Here is a 27,958-nt window from a genome sequence, read left to right as displayed (position 1 = left end):
AAGAAAGTATGTTTTGGTACAGAAAATGATGGTTGAAACTGCTTGACTTGAGCCTCATACTTTTACTAGTCAAAACAAGTAGCTTTTGGGTATATAATCAAAGATGCTGTGTAAACATGATTATTTTTTTTTTAGCTCATTACTGATTTTTCTGTTCTTCTCATCATGTGTTTCCCAGTTGCATGCCTTTTCTGCTGCAATTATCTTCTCTTTCCTTAATATGTTTGCTGGCACCAAAGAAACCCAAAGTCTGAGTTTTTAGGATTGCTAACTGGACTGAATTGTCAAGGATTTTAGTTTTACTTTAAACAAATTCTGTCTTCAAATCAGTTGTGTTTATTATAATAACCTGAGGAAACTACACACTTGCCAGAAATGATCCAGCTTCTTATCAAACTTAGCCCCTACTATCCTCAACAGGTGCAACAAGGCAAGCCTATACATTGAATCGCTGGCAATTTAGCTTTTGTGGGCTGCAGTGAGAGAGCAGCAGCAGTAAGAAGTGTCATGAGTACTGTTGATGGAAGCAGAAATCTCTTAGAGTTGTTAATTAGTTCTCAATATCACTGGGTTGCTTAAACTCTTACTCTGCTTACATTTCCATGCCCTCAGACTCCGAATAGATGGTGTGATTCAGAGCTTTTCTTGAGTAGTGACAGAGGAGTCCTTACAAATAGTGTAGTCACTGGACAAATGTGCTGAGATACTGACACCATGGCTGGGTAGTTGGGGTGATGGCTTTGCATAAAAGATACATTATCCTGTTACCACCAGCCGTAGTACAGCTTTCAGCTGTTACATTTGCCAGACTTAGTTCTTCTGTTTCTTGGGATCCTAGCAGTCATCTTTGTTATTTTTCCTTGTTACTTTGAGACAGGAAAGGAAGTGTATTTGTGTCTTGGTTTTGCTCTTCTGCAGTGTAGGAGGAGCTCCAAGTCAAACTGGACTCAGGTAGCATGTCTGTGTTTTAAAATAATGTTGTCTGACATGACAGAGCCCCATAAGACATCCCCCACCAGCAAAGTGCTTTTCATACATAGATAACAATATTTTATGAGTCACTGGAAGACACCCCTGCCTCCTGTGGTAGAGAGCAAGGTGTTGAAAAAGCTTTGTGGAAAAGCGGGGCTAAGCAGGCAAGACTTATTCTATCATCTGTTATTCCGCTCAGGACTATGCTGTTAATCTGGTGTCTGAGCATTGAATTTACTCATGAATTCTAGTCCAGGCTCTGTCAAACACCTAGATGAGTGCCTTGCTCAAGATCATCCAAGATCTCTGATTTGTCTATAGATGAGACAGAGATTTTTATCCTGTGTTTTTGCTTGTTAGCGGCAAGGAAGAGGAGCGAGTGTCTTGATGCTGGATGAAGAAAGATGCAATACAATGCTAACAGGAAATCTCCAGAGTTTTCAGGGGGATGTGTGACAGGAAAAGTTAAAGAGAAGGGGAGATACAGAGATATGAGAACTGGTGAAAAAGGAAACTAAGGCAGAGAAAGACAGGAGGAGGAGAAAAACTCTAATTGAATGATCACAACATATAGAAGGAGGTACATGGTATAAAGCAGGGTATGAAGTACCTTACAGTTAAAGTACTATGTGTGCAAGAGTATGTAAACCAAAATTAAAAGGAAACCTCATCTCTGACCAAGAGAGACTGTGGGATAAAGACTAGAAAAGGTACATCTCTGCGTCAGAAGTCTCAGATGCATGCCAGGGGAACCTAAGGATGAGATGAGAAGACACAGGGTGCTCTGTCAGCTTTAACAGTGTTTAGGCTATGGTGATACTGTATTAAACTAACCTAAATAAACCAGAACCTTAAATTCTGCCTACCTACAAGTGACGCTTAACTCAGAGCTTAAATTTTCAATTTAAATTTTGTAAAACTTTGACTTAAATGAAGATGAGGCATTAAGTACAGTAGAAGACAGGGACCGGTTCAACAAACTGGCCTTTCATATAATCATGGGAGCAGATGGGATGCCTCCAAGGGTGCTGTGGTAGTTGACTGTTGTCACTGTGAGGCTTCTCTCATTTGGTCATAGTGATAGGGGCAGTTTCATGGTGACTGGAAAAGGACAAACTGTATGCCCAGTGTCAAGAAGGACAAGAAGCGAGCACCCGGGGAATTACAGGCTGGTCTGCCTGACCTCAGTCTTCAGGAAAACTATGGAGAAAATCCTCGTGGAAGTCATTTCCAAGCAAATAAAGGACAAAGATGAGGTTAGGAACAGCTGAGATAGATTTGCTGAGTGTGAACCATGCATGACTGATTGCCTTTTGTGGTAAGTGATTCTGTAAACAAGGGCAGAGCAGTGGTTCACCTCGACTTTAGCAAGGCTTGCGGTATAGTTTCTGTAGTGTCTTTTCAGCCAGATTTGTGAGCTGTGGTTTGGATAGGTGGATGGAAGTTGACTGAACTGCCAGACAGTACAAGGTCCACCTGGCAGCTGATAGCTAGTGGCGTTTCTCAGAAGTCAGCGTTTGGGCTGATGCTATTTTATGGTGTACTGGCAGACGGGGATGGTTGGACAGGAATTGCTGTCAGCTAGTTTGTGGGCAGCATCTAACTGTGAGGTGTAGCTTGTAGGCTGGAAGGCAGAGCTGCTCTTCAGATGGACACACACACACCCCCCCCCCCCCCCGCTGGAGAAATGGGCTGGCAGGATCCCTGTAAGATTCAAAGGCAAATAGAGAGCCTCTCCCACTCCTGGGCAGACTGGAGCCCTGTTAGCAGCCCAGGAGGGAAGCTGGCTGCCTGGAAAGCACTTTTGCAGGGAAGGCCCTGGAATCCTGGCAGGCAGCAAGCTGAGTATGGGCCAGCAGTGTGCTCTTGTGGTGAAATACGTCAACTGCATACCGGGTCCTGTCAGCAAGACTGTAGGCGGCAGGCTGAGCCGGGATTTGCTGCTTTTTCGTATTTGTGAGACTGTATCTGGAGTACTGTGTTCATTTTTGAGCTCCCCAGAACAAGGAAGGCACTGCTATACTGGAGCAAACTGGCTGGCAGTCCACGAAAAAAATGAAGGAGCTGGAATGCAATATGTAAGCAGAAAACTGGTACTGAAACTAGAAAAATGATTTCTTCAGCCAAAAGAAGAGAAAGCTCATGGGAGATTGTCTTGCTGTCTTCAGTTACCTGACAGGCAGCTGTAGAGGGTTCAGAGCCAGGCTTCTCTCAGAAGTGCAGTGAAAGGATGAGAAGCAGCAAACACTGGCTTGGAGCACAAGAAATTCACACTTGATGGAAGAAAAAAAAAATCTTCACTTTGAGGGTGATGGAACCCTGAAGGAGCAGAAGGCTGAACTATAGACCTCCTGGGGTCCCTTTTAGCTTGAGTTACTTTGTGATTGGCAGGTCTGACAAGAAGCAATAGGGTATTTATACAACATTGCAGGCAACAAGGTTTGTTGACCCATGGGTCAACAGGTATTCCCTGTTTCTTGTATATGCTGATTTGTTCTTCACTGTGAAAATTCCTTTCTCTCTCTAGTTTATACTTCACTGGTGGGTTATAAAGTTTTGCTTGTTGCATAATGGATTTTTTTGTAAGCTGTTTAATTCAGCCTGCAGGTTTGAGTGGGAAGAGAACTGCATGTTACGTCACTTAGTGGGAGCTTATTTTCTTAAGGATTTCTATTTCTCAAAAATCACATGTTTTCAGGAGCTTTAGAATTAGAAATATATATAAAACAACTGCTTCTTTACATGTGCACATGGAGAATACAGAGAAGCTTTCTGCATAGAGATTTTTTTCAATGTGATTATCTTCCTAGACATGCATCTTACATGTTGCAAGCATACATTCATCTCCTATTTCTATGACTGCAGTAATTAAATGATAATTAGCACCATCTCTGAGAGCCTGGCTTTAATTTAATACAGCGTATCTTCACAGGTGGAGAGGTTCTAATTTAAACTTCAGGTCATTTCTGCCTGATGAAAGAGGTTTTGATACTCAGGATTTAAAGCAGGGAGCCAGGCAATGCTGTTTTCCTTTTGGCTTTATGTGCAGCTGACCGCTTGTGTTACCTTATGTGTCTTTCTAGTAAATGTTCCCTGGAAAAAAAAAGCCACTATTTTGTTTCCCTCTGGAGTCATCCCACCAAATTTACAGTCCTGTTGTAATAATTGAGATCATTTGGGAAATGCTGGTATATAGAGATAATTTTTTTGGAGAAGGTGAATGGGGTTTCTCCTGGTGAAAGCTGCTGTCTCTGAAGTATCTACATTTATATGGTCCTTAACACAGTGAGGCTGTGATTTGTGATTACAGCTTTTACGTCATGTTAGATCCGAGACAGCTGGGATGTGGCTAACATGGGGTTTTTTTGGCTAGATTTAGTTTTACTTTAATCAGAGTTTTACCTTGGTAAAATTTAAAAAACAACTTTTTAAAAAAAAAAAACAACCCACAACAGAAGTCAACCTGAAGTGGAAACTGCATTATTAGACTCAAAGAAGACTTTTTAGAAGATGAAACTTTGCTAGCAATTAATTGTATCTAATTTTGGCAGCCTCCTTAGCCTGTCAGTGAAAAGAGCAATGGATCTTGAGGCTGCTTTCTGGAGAAAGCTCTGAAGAGTCGTTTTCCTGAGCATGCCTTCCTGAAATACAAATATATAACATATGTTTAAGTTAATTTGCCCTGCCTTTTGCAAGTAATACAAATTTGATGTAACTGTAACTGTATAAATGTGTGAATAAAATTCCCATTCCAAAATAAGTGGATTTCCAAGATACTGTATGGAAATGTCTTTGTTACCAGCCTACGTACAGTTCAGACCAGCAAATTAACAGCTTTTGTGATTATACTGACTTGTTACATAGCTAACAACCCCATGGCCTCTGCAGTGCCAAGGACAAATCACTCGTACACTTTTGAGTCTGTTAAGCCAAAAAAAGAGGATCTCAGCAGGCCAAGGGAGTAGTTCCCTTCTGCTTGAGGCACTATGTATTTTCAACTCAGTGCTCTGCTAATGCAGGCAGACTGGGTTCGAGCCACCGCGCATCCTTCAGAGAAGCAGTGTGCGAGTGCTGGAAAATGCTGCCATTTTCTGGTTGTTTCTTTGCTTCTCTCTCCTGTACCCAGTGGCGTTTTGGAAAATTACTGATATGCCTGGTGCGGTCCCTCCATTGTCACGGAGGATCTTGCGACAGGCTGTGTGAGTGGTCATTGCTGGGCCACTGGGTGGCATCGCTGCATCATTTTGGGGTTCATGGATGTTTTACTGTTCAGGAACATCAGCAAGATGCCAGCTGTCCAAACAAGAAAAATAAGCAAAAGAGCTCACTTAGATAATTTAGGAACAAAAACATGAGCTGCTCCGTTGTAGTTTTTCTCTTGTGCTTCATATTAATGTAAGTAATGCTTGCTTATATCTTTGACGTTAGTACTTCATACTGTTCCATTCATGCAAAACTGATAACACCGATTAACTTAAATGCAGATTACACTCACCCATGCACATAAACAATGACAATATTAACACTGGAAAAAATACCATGATTCTGTTGCTGAACATTGCAATAATATTTACCGGACCAAAAGAAACCTTTACCAGACTTTAGATGAAAAGAGGCAAAGATGCAGTTGGAAGGCTGTGCTAATCCTTTTGCTTTCTAGTGGACTGGGGTAGTATATATAGAAATAAATACATTTCAACAGAATCTACATGTCCATGTTTTTCAACATATATCATCTCAGTATTCCTATGAGGTTATCCTATCAGTCCTGCTGTTAGGGGATCTAATACAGAAAGGGTAACATGATTTGTACGAGGATGCTTGGAACGTCCTTATGCAGAGAATTGAATCTAGGTACCCTGACGTTTATCTTTGTATGTGGACAACAACAAAAACCCCACAAAAAAATAATCTGGAAGGTTTATATTGATTTTGCCTATTGTGTGATTGCACCTATGAATTAACGGTGCTCTTAAAATTCTTTCAAGGGTTGAATGTTTTTCAAAGGTGGGGGGTTTTCCATTTGAGAGTAATCCTGTTCTTGAAAAAAAAAGATTATTCTATAAGATAGTTGGGGTTTTCTGTCCCTTTCTTTCCCTAACTCCCCTTTTAACTTAAGTTGCCTTTAAAAATGGTCTGTGTGGTCTTTTTTTTTTTTTTTTTTTTTTTTCTTATGTCTTCCAGAACAGTTTAATTGGGATGATTATCTGAAAGAAACTGAATCAGTGGCTGCTCCTCTACATTGTTTCAGACAGGTATGCCTGATACTATTTTGCAAGTGTGTGTAGGTGTGTGTTACAGGGTGATCCTAGAGCAATTTTTATGTTCAGACTGATTGCAAACTTCCCATTTGACTTCTTTTGATCTGGAGTTATCAGTAGCTTACAGTTTTGGCAGATGCTAGCTGCTGAAGTTTTTCATACTTGGTGTCCGCCTCAAGCCAAACTTTGAGGGTTTCATTAAAATTGTAGCTTTGGACTCTGTTTTCTTTTTAAAAAAAGACTAGTTAATGAAAACCGCTAGGCTTATCAGAGTTCAAAAGTATTTTCTACTTTTTCCAGTAATCTTAGAGGTACCATAGTTTTAGTGAAAATTAATTTGGCTGATCATCAGAGGAGCCTTTCTCCTGCCCCATTTTTGAAAGAGTCCTTTCAGTTCTGGCTAGCTACAAGATGTATGTGGGTGTGTAGTGGAGTTTATTCACCACTTTTCTGGATCTCTCAAATACGTTTTAATTTTGTCTCTTTCTGAGCACAGTGCTTTTTTCAAAGGAGTAACAGATACTGAAGTTAAAAAAAATACATCAAGAGGAATATATGGGAATACAAAGGAAATACTGGATTTATAATGAAGGGTGTTTAATGTACTATTTTCATATTCTATGCTGTGCCCTACAAGTTTGGTTTCCCTGCCCTCCCCGCAATGGTTTGGTATGTAGTTGCAGGTGCAGTTTAAATCTACCATCTTGTGTGAGCTAATGACCTCCGGTTATTCGGCTCTCTGGAGACTGAGTCGACCTCTGCAGGCATCTTTTTCACTATTGAAGGAGCTGGGGCCACTGTTTTTCCAATCTGAGGAGCATCTTAGCTGCGTAAAGTTAAATAGGATGAGTTTTGGTCTGTATGCCTTCACTGTGTTAGGAAAATAGATCCTGAAGGAATTGGATAGTTCAGGTTGATAGAACTGTAATAGGTGTGACAAGCGGTGCATGTCTAGTTTAGTGGATTGGACGTGTTCAGAAAGGTATCTTCTAGGGTTCATTGGTAGTCTGATGATATTGTAAATCTTACTGGCCTCCATTGGCGACCAAACAAAAAGCAACGCAAATGGAATAGTCTCAGGAGAGGAACCATCACTCAGTGAATCTGTAGTTGTTGCAGGAATGGAGAACAGGGAGAGAGAAATGCAGGTGGGAGCATTTCCTTGTAGTAGATCTTGAATCTCAGCTTGCTGTTTGCAGATGAGGAAGGTCAAAGAGCCCCTCACGTGCTGCTTTTGATGAGAGATGGCTAAGAATAGTAGTGCCCAAAGCTCTGTTTGAGTGCAGCTTCAGAAATTAATTCTACAGCGCGTGTTTTTCACAGTGGATAGCAGCTCAAGGCAGAGACCTCAAACTCTGCTTGGGTAGGGGCAGAGGGCAGTAGTGTACCCCTGGATCATTCTGAGGTCAATGCCATACTCGCAGACCATAGACCACCATGACCAGAGTGTGTATGTTCCTGAGAGATGTAGCTACTGCAGAAAGCCGCTCAGAAGCCTTTCTTTGTGCCTTTCTTGCACCTTCCTTTTCTCTACTACTGCTCAAGAGGTCCAAACTGGGCAACTGAGTAACACCTTAAATAAAGATGCTTAAGTGACATGCATTGACTGGAGCTAGATAAAATCAAGTGACCTGGATTGCTTAAGAAGTGTGTGGTTTGGAAGGAAAAGCTTTAATTTTTGTGCATAGAAAATTTCAAAACAATTTACATATGCAGACTTTCAGTTTTTCTAAGAGTTGACCTTTAAGTAGAAAGTGATATGCAAAGTTAATTAGTGCAGAGCTAGCTCCTCTCACTACACAGTGTTTGCAAATTTTAGAAACTAAAGTGCTTGAGATTTCTGTAGGACTAATTTGACTTTTATTGGGTTACACATGAATTCTACATGTCATTATCACTCTGTGTAATGCAAAGAAATATACTGCTGTGGCCAGCCAGAAAACAAATAGCAGAGAGAAGCTTAATTTGACAATTATATCCAGAATTTGTGACCTGTGGGAATTCTACAAAGTTTTAATTTTGTAGTAATTAAAAATGACTGAGGGAGCCATAAATTAAAGTCTCTACCATAAATTAAGATACAAGCACAGACAGCTAATGGAAATTGATTAAAGTATTTATCTTAATTTAGAAGGTATTTTATCTGTTGCTCTAAGTTGTTTTTAATTACTACTTACAATTTTGGTGCATTCCACATCCCTTTCTCTCACCCTGAAAGTTTTTTCAAGCAGTTGAAAATTTTAAATTAAAAAACTCGGTCCCTTGTGGTTTGAACAGAGCTTAAAACACTGAGTGGATTTTGTTATTTTGCTGAAAGGATGGACAGGCATGGGGGAGTTACCTTTTGAGTAGAATGCCTTGAGTTATTGTTATTTAAACAAGCTCACCTTTTCTACAAACAAACTAACTCCCCAGTTTCTCAGTTTCAGTTGCTTTTCATGGTTGTAGAAAATAACAGGTTGACAAGCAATATTCTGAAATTGAATTGCCCTTTAAATTTAATATGCTTAGGCTCCCCTTTCAGACAGCCTGCTGTCTAAATGCAGCATTGGCAGATGCTACACTCAGTGTTCACTGAATATTACTCTCCTCTGTTTTTGGGCTTGGACTCCTCCAGGGCTACTGCTATTGATCTAGGGTGTGTTGTAAGTAGTGCACCTGCACACCACAGCAAATAGAGCAAGATGTATTTTAAAAAATTAAATGTGGTGGAGACAAACTAACACTTATTACGGTAGCAGATTTCTTCAGCCTTTTTCTGTGTACCCAGACAAATAAGCCCACCCTTGTCTACTTACTATGGGATCCCCACCTGACCTGGTCAGGCAGGCAGGAGAAGGAACATGTGAATCTTGTGAGCATGAATGCCCATGGTTTTGGTTTTTCTACCTGCCTCCCATATTAGGATTCAGATTGTATTAGTCTGTGTGGGATAGCTACGGGGTTTAAGTGTCAGGAGGAAGGCTGCCTACAATTCTTGGCATCTGTGTTCAAGAGCAGCTTTGTTCTGGAAGAGCTGCAGAAAAGGGCTTCTGAGTTTGGTTTGTTTGTTTGTTTTTGGGTTTTTTGTGTGAGTTGGTTTGGAGGCTTTTTTCAGTTGACTGGCATGTTTCCGGATGTCCTTGTTTTCCATTCACTTCAAGTATTAATCGCTGCTCCCCCATCTTTATGTTCATATCTTCATCCAGATTCCCTTGTTACCCTTCTTAGCGTAAGTCTTGTTTTAGAAATCAGTCATGTTTATTCAGTAGGAACATCAAGTATCTGAAATGGTAGCTGTTGGCTGGCTTTTCTGACTTGCTGCTAAACATTAAACACGTGCTGGTGAACACAAGTTCAAAGGCTTCTTTATATTTACCATTTGTATATGTTTGGATGAATGAAAGCTGTATATTGAACTGGCTGGTAAATTTATCTGTACTAATTTTACCTTTTATTGTAGTCTAGAATTCCACCTACAAACGATTTCAAAGTTGGTATGAAACTGGAAGCCCATGATCCTCGCAATGTTACCTCGGTTTGTATAGCTACGGTAATTGGAATCACCGGTGCCAGGCTAAGGTTGCGGCTGGATGGAAGTGACAACAAAAATGATTTTTGGAGGCTTGTGGATTCCTCAGACATACAGCCCATTGGGACCTGCGAAAAGAAAGGGGGCATGCTCCAGCCTCCACTTGGTAAGAAACAAAACTTCTGAACTAATGTGCGTGGAGTACTGCTTTGACAAGTTGATTTTACCTTTTTGTCTTGGTGAAACATTTCACCAAACTATTATTTCATTGAAAAAGATGTAAGCAAACTGATTCAGGCTAATTGCATTGTGGCTTTTTCTTCTTTTTGGATTCTTCTGACATAAGAATGAGCAGAATAATTAGTTTGAGTTGTGTTTGGGGTTTTTAAAGTAGTCCCTTAACATTAAATGGGAGTGTCTGACAGCTTTGTTGACGATGAGATACACTGTCGTGCACATTTTATAAATGTTCCCTCATACACGCCCTGTCTTTGGAGTGTGTACAGATACCATGTTTTCTTGCTTGATGCTGTGTGTGCTCCTTTGAGTAGACCTTGGTAAGAGCTGGGGAAAGCTGACCTGCCTGGTTCCTCTTTGGTGACTGGGAGAGCAGCTCAGTAGAAGGTGCTCGCTGTTAGCCAACCTGTGCAGCCCTCGGCGGAAGGTGCAGCAGTTCAGGACAGCCTGAATGATTTCTTGGGCACTGGGCAAATGGGTTGAGGTCTGGGAAAGGCAGGATAGGGTGTGTTAGTGGTGATATTGCAGCCTTCTGCTCTAAGATAGGAGAAACAGCATTCCAGAGCTGTAGGAAACTACAAGCTTATATTGTGTGTGATTCTCATTTCCTCAAAGGAACACATGTTGGGGAACATCTGCTCAGTTTTTCATGACTAGTGTGTGAGCACAAGTAATGCTCGTGAACAAGGTGTAGCTTTCCTATGCTTAGAAATAGTACACAGAATTTCTTTTGCCTTCTGTGAGCAATATGGGTGACAACATCACGTGTCTTCCGAAACTGAGATATAATGCATGGGCTTAGTCTTACTGAGGAAGTTTATTAAACGGGGAACCGTACAAACAGTTCCTTGCTATACAAGGAATAGTCAGAGGTAACTCTGACTGACTGCTAGGGATAATGAAGTGTGGTATCACCTTGCTGTGATTGTCCTGTATATTTAGATCTGCATTTTTGTACCAGGGATTTTTACAAGGGCATGTAGTGATAGGACAAGGGGTAATGTCTTTAAGCAGAAAGAGGGTAGATTTAGGTTGGGTATTGGGAAGAAATTCTTCACAGTGAGGGTGGTCAGGCACTGGAACAGGCTGCCCAGAGAAGCTGTGGATGCCCCATCCCTGAAAGCGTTCAAGGCCAGGCTGGACGGGGCTTTGAGCAACCTGGTCTAGTGGAAGGTGTCCCTGCCCAGGGCAGGGGGGGTTGGAACTAATGATCCTTAAGGTCCCTTCCAACCCAAACCATTCTATGATTCTGTGATATTTGTTGTAGGGAAACTTCTAGGTGTGGAAATCTTTAAAGAAACACAGTTTTCACATTAGTCTGAAAATAGGTCTGCTTTTAAAAAGGAGGAAAAAAATGATAAAAATCTATCTTAAAACCTCCACAGCAGCAACACCCCCTCCCCTGTTTCCTGTTATCTTCTGTAATTTTTAGAAGACGCAAGAAATAATGTTCTTAATATAAAAAACAAACTGTAAGCAGAACTGGTTACTGCTAGTTTCCCATTGTATTGTTATGAACCTGCTTCTGGTTTGGGGTTATCAGTAACTTACAGATTTCTCATTAGAGGTTTGGTGAACATAGGTATGCTTTCTCTTAGTAGCATCTGAAAAAACTTGTCATTCCAATTTGTTAACCACTTTCAGTTCTTCTGTTTGAAAGATGAAGTGAAAAGTATCACTTCACTACAGCATGAAACCTGATTTGCTTGTAGAGAGGCAGACAGACACAGGAGCAATTGATGTAACTGTTAAGGCACTTCACATAGATTATAAGGGTAGATTCTTTTGTGCTGTTGTGCTGCTTTAGAAACACAAGGAAAGCTGTGCAACCAGGGTGCCAGTCTAGAAGAATATTATTTGGGATAGATAGATGTGGTTTGAGCCCAGAAGGGCTTTTTTCGTTCTTTCCTGTGGATATATAGAGGTTTTGAATGAAAGCACTGGGTAGTCTTGACCTGGGGGGAAAAGATTCTGATTTTTATTTTTTTTTTTAAGTTACTCAGTTTAACCTCTCTGAAGTTCTTGGTATAACCTTGTAAAATGAATGCAGTGATACCAGTATGCAAGAGGGTTGTAACAGAGAAGAGTATACCTGTTCCTTCAGCGGCACCTTCATCAATGTTAAATATATGGCTTCAGTTCAGGAGCTTAATGCTTTTTTAAAAGGTGTTTCTAAACCAGTCTGAATAAAACAGCTCTGGTTATGTATAATGGGGGCAGTTGATGCATTAAGAAGATAAACTTTCCATGATTGTCAGTAAAGGTTGATGCCTTCTTCTTTGGGTACTGTTTCTTACTCCTATTTGTTCAGGCTGCTTGTAGTGCAGCACCTAAAGCTGTTTCCCTGCACCCCAGCATGTAAGTTTACCTGCCCTCAGAACAATTGCTGGTTATTCAGAAAAGAATGTGAGTGCCATTATTTTGTCCTTCCAGCCCTAGATTTTTCTAGAGATAGGCTAAGTTCCAGCAATCAAACGTTCTGGCATACCTAGATAAATTTTTGAAAAAGCCTTTTTGGCAGTTTTACAGCATCCTGTTCCTGGGCAAAGCTGGGAGCTAATTGGGTGTATAATTACCTCCTGTTAGACATTTAAGCAACTGATTTTTAATTTTTTTTTTCTGAGTAGTAGGGAACCTTCTGGATACTAATGTTCCGCTTCTATCATAATAACAAGCTAAAATAGTCCCTCCTACCTGATTTTTACATAGGTTTAATTATGCATGTTGCATAAGGGTTTTGAGAAAGTGATGAATGTAGCAACGGGTTCCTGTTTCAGCCTCTGTTTTTCATAGGTGAGCTTCTCTGTTGTTGAGAGCTTAATGTTCTCAACAAATTCTGTTGAAGATAACATTTTCTCTGGCTTTACCAGAAAACTTAAAGGCCAAATGAAGTTAATAGAAACTGTTGTTTAGTTGTCATTTCTTTGTTTTGCGTATATGTCTCTTCTGGGCTGGCTGGTTAGGAATATTGTGTTTCAGTAACCACATGTGTTTAGGTTGTGTAAAGACTGGTGTCAGACCAGGACTGATAATCAATGAGCTCAGCAGTCCTCAGATTGACACCATTTATCAAATAGGAGCTTTGTATTCATTTAGGTGTTGCATAGATACTTAAAACCTGAAAACTGTTTATTCAACTGAAGATAGCTTAAAGCTACTAATAAAGAACCATTATAGCATATAATCCAATCTTAGATAACTTAATGATTAAAAGGATCAAGAATTGCAGATATGTTGCACCTTTCTAGTTACATTTTTTGAGTTGAATTGTTGAAGCTCAGTTATGAGAGAACTCATCAGTTCCTGGCAGATTCTGGTACTATTTGCTTTGTGGAAAAATTTCCAATTTGCTGTATTATGTCTGTTTTTCTGTAGAACTGTGCCAGACATATAACTACTAAAGACACAGAAAAAATGTCCACTATGTCTGTTATCTTACTCATTACTTTGAAACATCCATCTGGAAAGCACAGAAAGCAAAATGAGAGGGATTTTTTTTTTTTTTTTTAATTTAACTGGAAAGTAGTTGATCGTAAGGGAAGATTATCTGGAACGAGAATGTTTTCAGCCAAACCTTTGTTCTGCTTGAATAGGGTAGTTCATCTAAACAAATTTGATTATCATTTGTGCTTTTTATTCACTTGTTAATGAAGAATATTAAAGTGGAAACATTTTCCTGTTTATGTTTTTGAATATGATACATGCATTTATTAAAATAATTGTATTTTTGTTTTTCCCTCATATATGTTCCTTCGTTTGTAAGGCTATTTATTTTTTTGTTTTATTTGATGTGGAAGGGAGAAGAAATGATTTTCTTTTGTCTGTGGTCTGGTGAAAGAATTAAAAGTGTCTTGAAAATAAAAAGGTATCTTCTCAATAAATGAGAGGAGCTGGAGTGGAGGACGTTATTTTAGAATGAGAGCAAAAAACAGACATGAAAAGTAAGCCAGATGCTTGTGCTGGGCAAGTTTCACTGGACCAGAGATCATGTGGGACAACCTTATGATCTCCAGTGCTAGAACTGGCGTGTCATTAAGTCCTAGATGTTTATCTGTAATATCACAAATTATGGTGAGTGATTCTGCAGGCAAATCACTCAGAATGGAAATGCATCGAATAGCTTTCTGCACTGGCAGCAACCCTGTTTCTTCCTTCTTGGCTACTTTCATTTTGGCCCAGTCCAAAATAGAAGGAATGAGGTGTTAGTAAAATAGACTTTATATCCTCCTATTTTATTTTACATATTGAAAGTAGAGCTATTTGTTTGTTTGTTACTCAGGGTTCCAGATGAATGCATCTTCTTGGCCAATGTTTCTCTTAAGAACTCTCAATGGAGCTGAAATGGCACCTGCAGCATTCTTTAAGAAGGTAAGAAGAAAGGGACTGCTAGTAAACAAGTTTTGATCAATTGGTCCATAGCTACATTTTTTAATGAGGATTCCAAGATGTTACTCTGTTGTCTGCAGCACGGGAAGGCAAGACTATTATTTGAAATTACTTTGAACTGGATTGGCAAGCTACAAAGCTGGACAGGAAGTGATCTGCTTCTACTCCATTGAGATAGGCATCTCTTTTCCTGAGCTGAGACTTCAAAGTATGGTGTATTATTTAGAAAAATCGTGTTAGCTCATTTTTTGTGTCTTGTAGATTTAAGATACTACGTATATCGTATTTCTTAATAGTACCATATTAATGTGATTGCGCACAGGAGTAAAAAAAAAATTAATGGGGAATAAGAGTCATTGGAATACAGTGGTGCTTGGAAAGGTTCTATTAAATGTTTTCATTGGGCACATAGTCATAATTTAAATGTAGTGAGAAAGTAGTTGAAAACAGCAGAAAAAGCTCTTCAGTTTTTTAAACATGTCTCTTCAGTAAGTTAGTGTAAAACATGGAAAATTATACAAAACTAACAGTAATATTAAAATGACTAGTTGATTCATTTTTTTGTCGAGGTGGTAAAACCCTGCTGTCACATTGAGTGACTTCATTTTTGATACTGAGAGTGACACTGACAAGTATGTCAGCAAATCAAACACTTGGGTTCAGACCTGCAATTACATTGCTTGCGTGTTAACTTTATATAATTATATACTTTCTTTTTATGTAAGATTATATAAATTTCCTGAGGCATGATGAGCCTCGCTTCCCAGTGCTAGCCTACCAGCATGTTTGAGGTGGCTTTTGGGTAATGAGGCTCCTGAGGCTGAGGTGGTAATTCACGTTCCATCAGGTCACAACTCCTGCTGTGGGGGTACACTTATGCTGGTCACATTGACTTGATTTTTGTTTTTCTTTTGTCCACTTGGAATTGGTCTCAGGCCAACTGAGTTAACAGAGGCCTGTAAATAATGTCCAATGCTAATGAATTTTTCATGGATTAATTGAGAGGTGAAGCTTTTACCAGGCAGTTATCAGTCCCCAGAAATATCCATTCCCTGCAAACCTTCTCTTCTTTATTAGCATGTAATAATTTCATTTTAGTGTCTTTGCTGTCTTGCTGCTCCGACATAATGTATGGGGTGCAACCTACTGCTTATGTAAATACTTCTAGCAGGGTCTTTCTGTCATGGAGAATTTTGCTAATTATCCCAGCTGTGTTTTTGGGAACAGAATCTGGATTTTTTATAGCACAGAAGAGCAAAACCAAATTTGAAATATGAGTAGGTGTCCTTGAATGTCTACTATAACTTTTTGAGAGTAGTGGGTGTAAGAAGTAAGGATTTGAAGATAAATAGAGGTTTGTTTTTTTATTTTTAAGAGGCCATAGAAATACAAATATTCTACTACTCTTTACTTTTGTAGGAACCACCAAAACCTGTGCCAAACTGCTTTAAAGTTGGAATGAAACTTGAAGCTATAGATAGAAAAAACCCATACTTGATTTGCCCAGCAACCATTGGAGATGTTAAAGGAGATGAAGTTTTTGTTACATTTGATGGCTGGAGAGGAGCATTTGACTATTGGTGCAGATGTGATTCTCGAGATATTTTCCCCGTTGGATGGTGTAGCTTGACAGGAGATGCATTACAACCACCAGGGAACAATGGTAAGAGGACTAATAATATTGCTTAATTATTTCCCCCTCAATTACAGCAGAATTGTAAAAACCAGCTGGCTGTATGCAGATAAGACTGAAGATTTGATTTGTGAGTAGCTGATGAGGATGAAATGTTGTTAAATTTTCTTTATGAAGTTTAAAGCTAATAGGGTAGTTTTTGGGAAACAATTTTGTTCATAGTAGCTCTGAGAACATGTTTGATTTAATACTGTTAGGAGGGCTTTTGATAATCTTTATTTTTTGTGTGCTTATGAAGAATCTGGGACTCAAACAAGATTTTGCTGTTTGTATTCTAGTTAGTTAACTGCTGCTGTTTAATGATACTAATATATTGGCTCCAGCAGCACTTTAAGAACGTAGTCTTTGCCTCTGTGATGATTGCAAGTTTAAACTATATATTTAGTGTTTCTTCCTTCATACTCAAAAAATTCTGTCTTGAAGCTGCCTATTCTGAATGCGTTATCATCCTCATGCCTTTAAGGAGGTTTGTACATAGAGTTACAGAGCCCCTTTAACTAATGGCCACTGTGCTTTATAATACACAGCTATCTACCTTAGGAAGAAGGGAAATGGCATAAAGAAGGGTATCCCTGAATGCAACCCCTCTGCTACTCTAGGGACCTCTTGTCATGTTTCTGTACTATAAGGCATTTTTTCTCTCAAGCTGTTTGAGTTCTTCCATTCCTTTCAAATTTGACAGAAAGAGAGGTTTTTAAAGAGGGGTACCATATTTTAGTTAATTACTTTAATATCGTGGACCAGAATAATTGTTCTTATGGTGAGCATTTTCACAGCTGGTGTTAGGTGAGCAAGGAACTAGCAGACCAGTATCACAGAACTCTCACTGGAACTACTAAATGAACAGAAGCAAGAAGGCAAGAAATCAGTCATGTTTACTGCCCTCTCCATCCCCATTGTTTTTCTCAATCTCTTGCCAGCAGGTCGAGAACCATATGGAAAATCTAAATGAAATTGAGTTAAGTGTACCTCTGCATCTTTGCCCTCATCTGCCTGTCTGTATTTACTGTCTACAGTTACTGCCAGTGGTCATAGTACCTGTAATGTAGTTTAGTCTGTTTTGGTGGATTTTAGCAAGGGAGCAACTCTGCGTGTAGCTGTACTGGCAGATCCGGGATGACCTGCCAGTACAAACCTGCAGGGGGAAGGCAGGTGAGGGCAATCTGCATTTGATCAGAAGGCATCTAATAGGTACCAAGCTGACCTCAGTCTTAATGTTTCTGTGCTCCCAACCTGGAAACTGTCTCAGCTTCTTCAGAAGGTTGACCTTGTCTCGAGAAATCATGATGAGATGTGTTATTATGGTAAGTTAATTACATTAATTGTGGTGAAATAAAATGGCTTTGTACAAAAGAGATTGTCTAAATAAGTGGCGTAAAATTAAAATTTTAGAAGATATTTTTGTGACAGTTTAGGTGGCTGAGTCCAATTGCATCTTCTGGAAAGATGTATTATTAAATTGTTTAGTCTACTCCAGTTTTCCAGCTGGAAAACCAGCAATATTTTGAGATAATACATACAGAATTTTTCTTGCCTGATTAGGACTTGATAGAGATCAAAGAGTTGTTTAACAATTAGTTAGTAAAGTTGATTACATATTCCAGTTGTTCAGGTAATAAAACAATATTCTTGCCTATGTTCAAATTTGCTGAATACTTGAAATACCTTCCCAGGTACTTTTATGGATTCCATTGCTTTGTTATGCAAAACAATAATGCTAGGCATTAATAAAACTTGAAGCAAGGGTCTTACAGACTTGTAGTCAAAACTGAGAATTTTGGACGTGTGGTAGAAACAGAGTGCAGAGAGGTGCAGACTGGGGGTTTTGTTGTTTTTAAATCTACAAGTGAGCCCAAAGTTAACTGCAGTTTTATTAAAATTGCATATGCTCCTTCTTCCCCTGTTCAGAGCATGAAGAATTTGTTCTTCGAATTTTGCTTCATGTGCTTATTTTTTGTGGTGTTTGTGCATGTCATACACATACAAGTCAAATTGACATAGCTAGATGAAATATTTTTTGCTCTCAGGTTATGTTTTTCACTGTTACTTTATAGCTTTTGAGCCATTAAAGCACTGTAATGATAGTCCTTTATTAAGATGTAAAGTGTAATCAAGTCATTTCAATTCAGAAATATGATGATGTTGTCAGGATTCTTCATTAAGTCACATTAACATTGACTACTCCTGTTAAGGAAGAAATGTATGACAGATACTGTGTTGTAGGGATTCGCTTGAAATATTACAGTATTATTCTGGCCTGGACTTTTTTTCCTGTAGGTTAATTTAGTATTTGTGCCTTGAATTTCTGCAATAGAAAGTGAAAATAATTGACTGAGTGTGGCTTAAATTTCAGAGTGAATCTAATGAGAAGTATTCTTGATTCTTCTAACTACCTCTCCTGAAAGCATTTAAATGTGTTTAATCATTAGTTAAAGGACTGGGGTGGGGGGGAACACACTCCCTCAGATTTTAGGGAACAAGCAAAACCAATATCCTGCAATCCAAGTATGAAAATGATAAAGGATGCTTTAAATTTCATCCATACCTAGGACAACAATTCCCTGCCTTGAGACTTATATTTTGGGGTCTGATTTAACCTTTTGAAAGAGACATGAAATGCAGTAAGGGAGAGAAGATGGCAGGCAAGATTTTATTTCAGCAGTTTACTATCTTAGCAGTTTAGGATGCCTGGAGAGAATGTAGGACCTCTGTCATGGAATGTTTTTAAGAACAGTTTAAACACAGGCTTCTTAGATGTGGATGAATGTATTCAGACCAGATTATGTGGAATGTTTAGTCTTTATACCCTTTCCTTCTGTAACTCACTATCTGTCTAACTGCTTTAGACACATAAGGTCAGGAACTAAGATGCAATTAATAGCAGATAAAATGGAGAGGATAGGTGAAAAGTTCTTTCGGAGAAACTGTTTTTAGCATTCTTAATTTTCATGTTGATGTTTTGTCTCTGGTCCTTATTAGATGGTGTGACTTAAGTGGACCTGGCTGGGTGTCAGGGTATGTGTACAGTGGTGTGCAATATAGTGTTCAGTTAGCTAATATTGTAGCTCATTTTCTTAGAAATACTCTGATAGGAGTAATTTATGTTAGGTATGGTTTGACAACAGTGCTTGATGTTGGCTTGGCCTTCTGGCCCAAGGTTAATATTCTGTGTCTTTTGGTCATAGAACCATAGAACACTTGGAGAAGGAAGCTGTTATCATCACGTTCCAGGAACCTCCTGGATTGCTTATGCCCTGCTATGCTGTCCCTCCAACAGATACCGGGGTGGTTGAAGTACCCCATGAGGACCAAGGCATGTGAATGTGAGACTGCTCCTGTCTTGTCTATAGTGGGCCTCATCTGCCCGGTCTTCCAGGTTGGGTGGCCTATAGCAGACTCCCAGTATAATGTCACCTGTCCCTGCCCTTGCTTTGATACTGACCCGTAAGCTCTCAGTTGGCTCCTCAGTCACTTAAGTGCTTTTAGAGATTACTTGTCACTCAGGAACATAATTGTGAACTATAGCTGGTGAAAAAAGTTGACATGATAATGTCTATGCTGGATCAGTCTGAAGGACCATCTGCTCAAGCAGGCTTTCTCCAGCGGTGGTTGAAAGATGTCTGAAGAAAAGCATAAGCACATAGGAGAGAGGTTTGCAGAAGTATTCCTAATATCTGGCCGTCTACAACCCAGCACCACCCAAGCCCAAAATAATGCTTTTGAGTACCTCCTGCAGGAGCTTGATCTATTTTGTTCAGTTAGATTTTGGATCCATCTGAACTTTTAGCACCTAAAACATCCTGTAGTTAAGGAATTGTGTACTTGAGTATATATTCTGTGGAAAAGGAGATATCCTTTTTCTTTCTGGTAGTTTCACTTGTGCCCTTGTGTTCTTGTACTAAAATAGCTTCTTGTACTTCCAGTACTTGTACAGGAAGAGACAGTAAATAGTCATTCCCTAATTGCCTTCACAATTTTTCATCACAATTTTCTAGACCTCTATTCTAGCTTCCCTCACCTGTTTGTATTTCAAACTTCTAAAATCCTGTTCTGTTTTGTTTTTTATTTTTACATAGTTTAATTCCTGTGATCACCCTTGTTCTTTTGTACAGTTTCCATTTCAGCTCTGGCATTTTTGAGCAACTGGAAACAGAAGTGCATGAGGTATTTAAGGCTTAGTGGCATAGTGGTGGTTTCTGTTTTATTTTCTGTTCTTTCTGTAGTTATTTATGAATTGGATTTGGGATTTTTGGACTACTACTGAGTAGTGAATTAATACTGTCATAGAAATACTTATTTTAATGCTAAGATGTCATTTTTGTATACATCAGCTAATAGCCCATCATTGATCACAGGATCTAGCTTGACATTGAATTTAATCTTTTACTTGCTCTACTGGTTGCAAGATCTTTTTATACATATTTACTGACTCAAGTAATTGTTCAGCAGTTGTTGCCATCTTATGCTTTACTCTTGTCCTAGATCATATATGAACTGAATGGCACAAGCCCAAGCAGAGATCTCATCAGGATTTTCTAGAGTCTTCTCTTGACTGTGGAAACGTGTTTATTCCTGGCCACCATTTGGTATTTTCCAAGAAATTCTTTAGAATGATCATGAGTATCTTCCCTCATATCCATTGCCAACTAAGGACTTTTTTAAAAGATCGTGGTGTGAGATCTTGACAAGTGCAAATCCAGAGACTACATCAATTGACTTTCCATTATCTGCTTGCTTATTGACTCCTTTAAAAAAAAGATCAATAATACATTTGCAAAATGTGACTTTTCTCTACAAAAGCTATGATTGGCTCTCTCCCAATACATTGTATTTATCTTTGGGTTCATTACCTCTGTTCTGTACAAGTGCTTTTAGCCGTTTGGCCAGTACAAACATAAGCTGTCCTGTCCATACCTTGCTGGCTAAACTGTTGGCATCACATTAACCACCTTTTTAAGCCTCTGAACTTGAGGCAGTTGTAAGCGCAAACTTGCACAGTACCATCGGTAGGTTAGACGTTCCATTTTTTCAATTCCTTAAAACTCCTAAGTGCTATATGTCCTGCCATCTCTTTACTGCTTGTTTCATCTCTGTTTCCTGACCTCTCCCACTGGTACTTCATGTCAGGGCGCTTGTTTCAAATCCCTGTGAGGAGAAGTTCTGATATGGGAACTGATGGGATGAGTTTCCTTGAGTGAGTATGAACACAAAAACCCCATTTAATCTTGTTGCTGTAGTGTTATCTTCCACATTTGTTCATTCTGAAATTTGACCATTTGTTGGGTCCATATAACTTCTGCACTGCTTTTGATATGCTTTAAAAAGGCTTTTAAAGTTTGATATCTTTTGGATGTTTTTCTATTAACTCTTTTTCCAGGCCAAACATATTATGCTTTTCTGTTTAATCACCATAGATTGTAATTTTTATTTTACTCAATTGAATAATATAAAGCTGTTACTATGCCTAAGAATATTCTTGTATTGCACTGTAGCTAGTCGTATCTGAGGCTTATGATTGAAGTAGATGGCAGATGACTGAATATTGTCAGAGCAGTTTCCGTTTGCCTTTTCTATATAAATTCATTTTACTGTTTAGTCATTACATGTAAATGGTAGTTACTCCGGCAACCCACCTTTTTATTTATAATAGAAGTACAACCTTTTCCATAAAAGAGAGAAAACAAAAGAACAACTGGTGACAAGCCATGTGGGAAATAAGTAGTTTCACCTGCAAAGATTGATTTCAGTATAAAATAGTATCTACCATTTGGATGTGAACAGCGTCTGGAGAGGGATCAGTTTCTGTATATCCTTGATCCCCACAGTCTTATGAAGCTGGATCTTTGATGGATAAAGGTGATACAAGAACTCACGAAGGAGGAACTGCTGTCTGCGCTGTACAGGAGAGAATTTGGGTAACCAAAGGAAGATATTGTAGTAATCTCCATAAAAACAGTGGTACACTGTAGCTTTTATCCTTGGTGGCTTGCCTTCCATCCGTCCTTCCTTCCGTCCTTGTCCTCTGTCTCCCACCCCTTCCACATTGTGTGTCCCCTCATTGCTCTTCTCCCAATTCAGTGCATTTGTTGTCGGTGAGAGCAATCTTCTTTCATTACGCTAATCAGCCTATGATGTTAAAGGTCTCCTTCAAAAGCCGTCTGCAACAATAAGAGTAACAGGCTCAAGCAGAGATTAAAAAGTATCTCATTTTTCTGTTTTATGATTTCTTAGTTTAGTTCTATTTAATTTTCAGCGTGCTCTCAATGCTTACTTTGTGCAGATTTTTCCAAGCTAGATACTGGAGATGCACTTCTCTGTTACTGAGAATGAAATTATGTCAAAATAGCTGTGCTGTATTTTCAGCTGAACTGTACACAAATGTGCAACATCAATATAAACATAAGTACTACTCATATGTTTGCAGGTGAAACAAAAGAAGTATTGAAACTTTAGATGGAGCTACAGTTAGATCTGTGAAAAGACTCTGCGTTGCTTAAAGTAGCCAAAAAAAAAAATCAGATAAGCATGGTTATTCTTAAGTTTCATCAAAGAAAAAACCAAATGTTGGTAAATGGTACAATTTCTTACTGCTGAAGGTTTCATTTTTCTCTCAGTGCAGCCAGCGTCTTTTCATGAGCAGGTCACAGTAGTTAAATCAGGCACGTACAGTAAGCAGATTTATGCTGTCTTCAGAATTGTACATGAAAAACTCCTCGAGTGCTTCAGGCTAAAATCTGGTTTGCCACATTCTCTCACATGTTAAGCTTTTTTTATTTGGTATTAATGTTTCTTGGCATCTTGCAGCAAGGCCTGGATGGTGCTGCTACAGGGCAGTAATCACTTAAGAAAAAATAAAGGTTTTGCCTTTCCCAGAGCTGTGACCTTACTGTAAGTCTGGTTTCCTCACCATCTTACCATGTTTATTTATAAGGTAGTTGTAATTTTCTTTTGAATTAGAAGTACTGCAACACATGTATTTTTAACTGTTACATGGAGAAATTTTTTTTTATTTGCTCTTTTTCAGGTCTTGTGTATACTAATACCAACAGTAGTTGTGTTGCCCAACTAGTGGATGGGATTGAGTGGATTTTTTTGAAATACGTGGTTAGTACTTATAAGCTATGTTAAGAATATGGGTTCTGTCATTCAGATATCAAGATGAAACAAATTGTGGCATTGCACTACCCATGCTCTTTGTTTCTTTTTTTTCTTCCCCTGAAGCTTGTTGCATTTTGTTGTTTCATTTTGGCCCCTCGTTTCATCCTGCTGATGCTATTTGGGGAAAAATGATGGCAAAACCTGGTCAGAATCAGTAATGGTGGGGCGAAGAATCGGAGTGTTAAAACTCTTACCTGATGTGTAGAGCTAGGCTTTGCCAGGCTTATTGACAGATTCATCATTAGCACACCTAAATCGTCTTAAGTTAACTCAAGTTTGTGCTGCTTTGATAGTTTATTGGGTAATTACTTGCTCTCTTCCTTCTCAGCTTATCAACAAAATACAGTTAATTTAGTTAATTTGCAAAAGGAATGCTTTGTTGAAGGGTGAGACTTAGAAGCTGGCTTTTCACACTTCTTGAGATTAACTGGAGAGATCTTCCAAGGAGTCTTTCTTTTGTTTTGCTTGTACCCTGCACTCCCTCACACCCCCTGCTCCAGCTGAGCTATTAAAAGTAGATTTTTTGGAAGTAATGCACGCTAGTTTGGTTAGCAGTGGGTTTTGATGGAGCATAACTAGTATTTTCACAGGTCTGTTCCATAAGTGCTGTCTTGCCTAGCTCTTGAAACAAAATGTGGGAGGCGGGGGTGGGGTGACGGACCAAAGGTGGTGCTACAGCGCTGCCTGGGGAAGTCACTAGCAAAGCAATGCTTTCCTTTCCTCTGGTTTGGTCTTATGTTGCTTGGAGCCCTCCATTTCACCTTTCAGGGCTGTGAAAGGAAGGCTAGGGTTTTTCACAGAAGGTAGCAAGAGACTTCTTTTCCTTTCCTTTCCTTTTTTCTTTCCTCCTTTTTCCCTTCTGTTGTACTGGTAGCAGAAACTAAAACCTAGAAAGAAGAAAATTGTAAGCCGTAACGTCCATGTCTTGCCAAGGTTGATATTGAAGCTTCCAAATGCAATGTTGCTTTTTAGATGGCAAAACGATGACTTACAACTGATTTTGTATCATAGCAACATATCAATTAGGATCTTGCAGCTACCTCTTAATCGGAAGTAATCCAAACACAGATAGAAAGAGGTGGCATGTATTACAGATATTTACGCTTTTGTATGGCTTTCTTGTTCAATTGAGACATAAGGGCATAAATTTTTATAATCCTTGGCAGTAAGCTGTTTCGAAAAATTGCTAATCTTTTCCACCTCCTTTGCCAGTTGTCAAAACTATCATGATAATAACTTACTGTATTAAGGAAAGTTAATTTTACAGTTAAAATCCCAGGCTAAAAGTCAGGAGGTAAGTTTCCATTACTTCTGCTGTGGAATACTCACATGGATTTAGGGTAGGTTGCTAAACCTCTTAGCCTCTTTTTTTTATCTGTAGGTGAGAGAACAGCCAGGTTTTTTTATTCTCAGAAGAACATTTGGCTTGTGTCTCAGTGGGAGCATAGGAACAATACTGACATACAATTAGAATTGTTTCTGTCTTGAAAGCAATGCTGGTTTAAACACTGGATTACTGTTTTTACTGTCCTAATTAGCACCTTCACCTAAGGTAGCAATGCTGTGTTCACAAAATGTATGGCAAAATCGGTCTCTACCTTGCTGCATGTAATTTCACTAAAAAGTAAAAGCGTTTTAAAGTCTTGTCTTGTAATTGCTGCTCTGTAACACTACCTGAATGTAGATTTCTAATGTTTAAATATTAAAAATCTGAACCTCTTTTCCCTCACTTTCTGTAAAAACATGGAGCTAAACCGTCACTGTGGATTATCTGAGGGTATTTTACTAATTAGAATTGCATGAGAATTCAGGCTTTTGAGCTGTCATCTTGTCCCATCCCCTTCCCAAGCGCTGGAGGTTTCAGTGGCTTCAGATTTCACAGTTGTCTTAAATATCTGACTTATTCTGGCAAGAGATATCAGGGATAACATTCTGGGGTCAAATTTTGCAGTTCTGCATGTGTCTGGGCAGTTTTTCTGCTTCTACAAGCAGAATTTGGCTGTCTAAGCTTTCATGTCCTTCTCATGCAAATGAGCTTGTTTGACTCCAGTGGATCTGCTAGTTCGAACCAGGACTGAGTTGTGGCAAAGCATCTTTAGGCTGTGAGTTCCAATGTACTGGATTTGGGGTTTCTCTTACATGTGTTGGATACAAAGTTTGTGGGTATTGGAATTCTCACGGAACAGTTTGGGGGGAAAATGAGAATGTTCTGAATAAGCAATAATTGAAAGTATGAAAGCCGTTTGTGTGTTGCATAGAGGTAGTCACCTATAGCCCTCATTAATGTGACAGTATAACTAGAGCTCTGAACTTTGAAAATGGTGTTTAACTGCATTAAACGTTAGCAATGCCGTTGCTAACATTACTATGTTAAAGTGTGTTTGTGTAGTGTAATCTGTGCTCTTCAGTTATTAAGGATGCCAGTACAGTTTTTGGGTGTAAACAAGAGTGCCATGCAATGCATCCTGTTCCTGAAGCTGGAGCAGTGGATATTTGTGTGGAAGAGCAACATGACACAAATGCTTGATTTTGTTTGTGCAAATGAGAAGGCCTTTGTGATGCAAAGCAGCATCCTGAAAAGGCAAATGTGCTTTTTTGGTTGTAAATATCCCAGCTAAATACTGCAGTAATTGCAAGCAGAGCTTGGCATTTTTTCTCTCTATTCTCTTCATCGTTATATTTTAACAAGTTCTCATGAGACTATTAAAATGTCTTAGTTTTTGGAACATGTGGCCTAGTGGGGATAACTCTGTCTACAGATGCAGTGGGTTGGCAGCTCCATTTTGCATGTCTTTTCATTTCCCTCCAGATCCTGTGACCCAGTGTAACCTTTGGTCTCCTTCTGAAGGCCCGGGTGAAGGAAGTATGAGCAGGTGACTGATGATCACTGTCAATACAGCCTGCAGACAATATGGGAATTACTTTAGCAGTCTCCCACTCCCTTGCGCTCCCCCCATCCTCTCTTAAATCAACAAATGCAAATAGCAGTCTCCTCATTTGCTGCTATCTCCAGGAGCCTGCCCAGGCAGCATGGGCTTTGTTGCAGTCCTGCCTATTGAAAAGAGCAGCTTCAGCCCTAGGCAGAAGGAAAAATACCAAATGGGACCTGACCCTCCCCTTAATGGTTAATGCTGCTAATATTTGGTCCTCTGGCGTATACAGGTAGGAAGATGGTGACATAAGTGTACTTGGTGTGTGTGGTTCAAGAGGGCAGCCTGTGATTGGAGCTGTTTGCATTGTTGCTCTTTGTCCAGTAAATGTCCTTCTGTAAGGGAGTAGGGATTGCCCAGTATCCCAACACTCATACCTGTGCTCCTAGAACCTGTTGACATTGCAATTAGCTGTGTATTTAACCTTAGCTGTGTCTTTACTGTGTGAGAGTAGAAATGCATTTGCTAGATTTCAGCATAGGCAGAGGCACAAAGAATTTGTGAAAGAACATTTCTTTATGAGGTCATGATTGTTTCGTTAAATATATAGTTAGTTGTGTGGCAAAATAAATAAAAAAATAGCTGCATTTTACATTGCTGTAAGCATAATACAGGATGCAGTATGTAGAGCTGTATTGTACAGCATACAGTTGATAGTGTTTTGCTTTCCAGATGTACAGCTTAATGCAAGATGTCATTCAGCAATTCAGAGACATAAAAGTAATGCTATGCCAGCATTTGGTTAAAGTTCTGTTCATTTTATTTTAAGTTGTCATTGCACATGAAAATAAGTTTCAGCATACATAAATAAAAGGGAAGTGATCACTTTGCACATCCAGAAGGTGGTCCTTTTCAAATACCAAGGGATATCATGTCTGTATTTGATGTATTAGGATTGCAAGCAGCCATAATGAAGAGACTTGTTCTGAACTGCCATTTAGGAGTATTAGATTAGTAACTGAATCAGACAAATAGCAATGTATGTAAATGTTTCTGCAGCTTTAAAAATGTGTGTCAGTAGTACTTGTATTTTATAAGAAGTCAGTTTGCAGTGTGTATTTCATCTTACTGTGACATTTTCTATTGCAAATACTTAATAACAGTTAATTCCTGAATAAAAATTCAGAGCTAAAGTAACAGTTGTAAAGCTAGGTGCTGGACTGTTAAGGTAAATATCACTCATAGAGCTAGACATTAAAACTGTTACTCTACCTTTAAGTATGTTCGTCTCTCAAGATCTCATTTCAAATGTATCTTTGTGTTTTATTTCATGTTTTATATGCTTACCAGTAAGCCTCAACATCGTAGTATTTTAGGAGAAGAAATATTCCAAATTCACAAAGATCCAGGAAATTAAATAGTAGCAGCCCCTTACACTCCACTTCAAGTCTGTAGTAGCACTTTGATTCAGACACCGATGACTGGCATAGTCAAAGCCCATTTGAACCCTAACTTTTAATGCTTCTAAGCTGTGTCACATTTAGTTCGTAGTATCTAAGGTTAGGGTGAATCACAAGAGTTTCATCAGTGAGATGTAAAAGGCTGTGGTAGGGGCAGTGCTATACTAGAAAGCCATCTAATTTTAGTGTAAAGCCTTCAAATTATTTCATATACGTTGCATGTGCCTTTCCCACACCGCTCACAAGGGTGGTTTGAAGTCACAAAATCTCCCATTTTCATCTTCTGCTTACCTTTTCCACAATTTATGCATCTGTCTACCTGCCAGCAATCACACCAACAAAACAGAATATTTATTGGAGTTTTGGACTTAGTAATTGCTTTTTGTTGGATACAGATGCTACTGTAGCAT

General features: G+C 39.1%; 1 protein-coding gene across 12 annotated transcripts in view; it reads left to right on the top strand.

Annotated features, from left to right (window-relative positions):
- SCML2 (Scm polycomb group protein like 2) overlaps nucleotides 1–27,958 on the top strand; it is a 71,766-nt gene that overhangs the window by 19,501 nt on the left and 24,307 nt on the right. For all 12 annotated transcript variants that reach the window (XM_055802348.1, XM_055802349.1, XM_055802345.1 and 9 more), the window contains 4 exons: nucleotides 6,157–6,227; nucleotides 9,676–9,910; nucleotides 14,261–14,349; nucleotides 15,787–16,030. In XM_055802348.1, coding sequence (XP_055658323.1) covers nucleotides 6,157–6,227; nucleotides 9,676–9,910; nucleotides 14,261–14,349; nucleotides 15,787–16,030 — 639 coding nt within the window. The remainder of the gene's footprint in view (nucleotides 1–6,156; nucleotides 6,228–9,675; nucleotides 9,911–14,260; nucleotides 14,350–15,786; nucleotides 16,031–27,958) is intronic.

The sequence above is a fragment of the Falco peregrinus genome, chromosome 4, assembly GCF_023634155.1.
Source record: "Falco peregrinus isolate bFalPer1 chromosome 4, bFalPer1.pri, whole genome shotgun sequence".
Lineage (NCBI taxonomy): Eukaryota > Metazoa > Chordata > Aves > Falconiformes > Falconidae > Falco > Falco peregrinus.
Note: the sequence above shows the minus strand (reverse complement) of the source record. Positions and strands in the feature narration are given on the sequence as shown.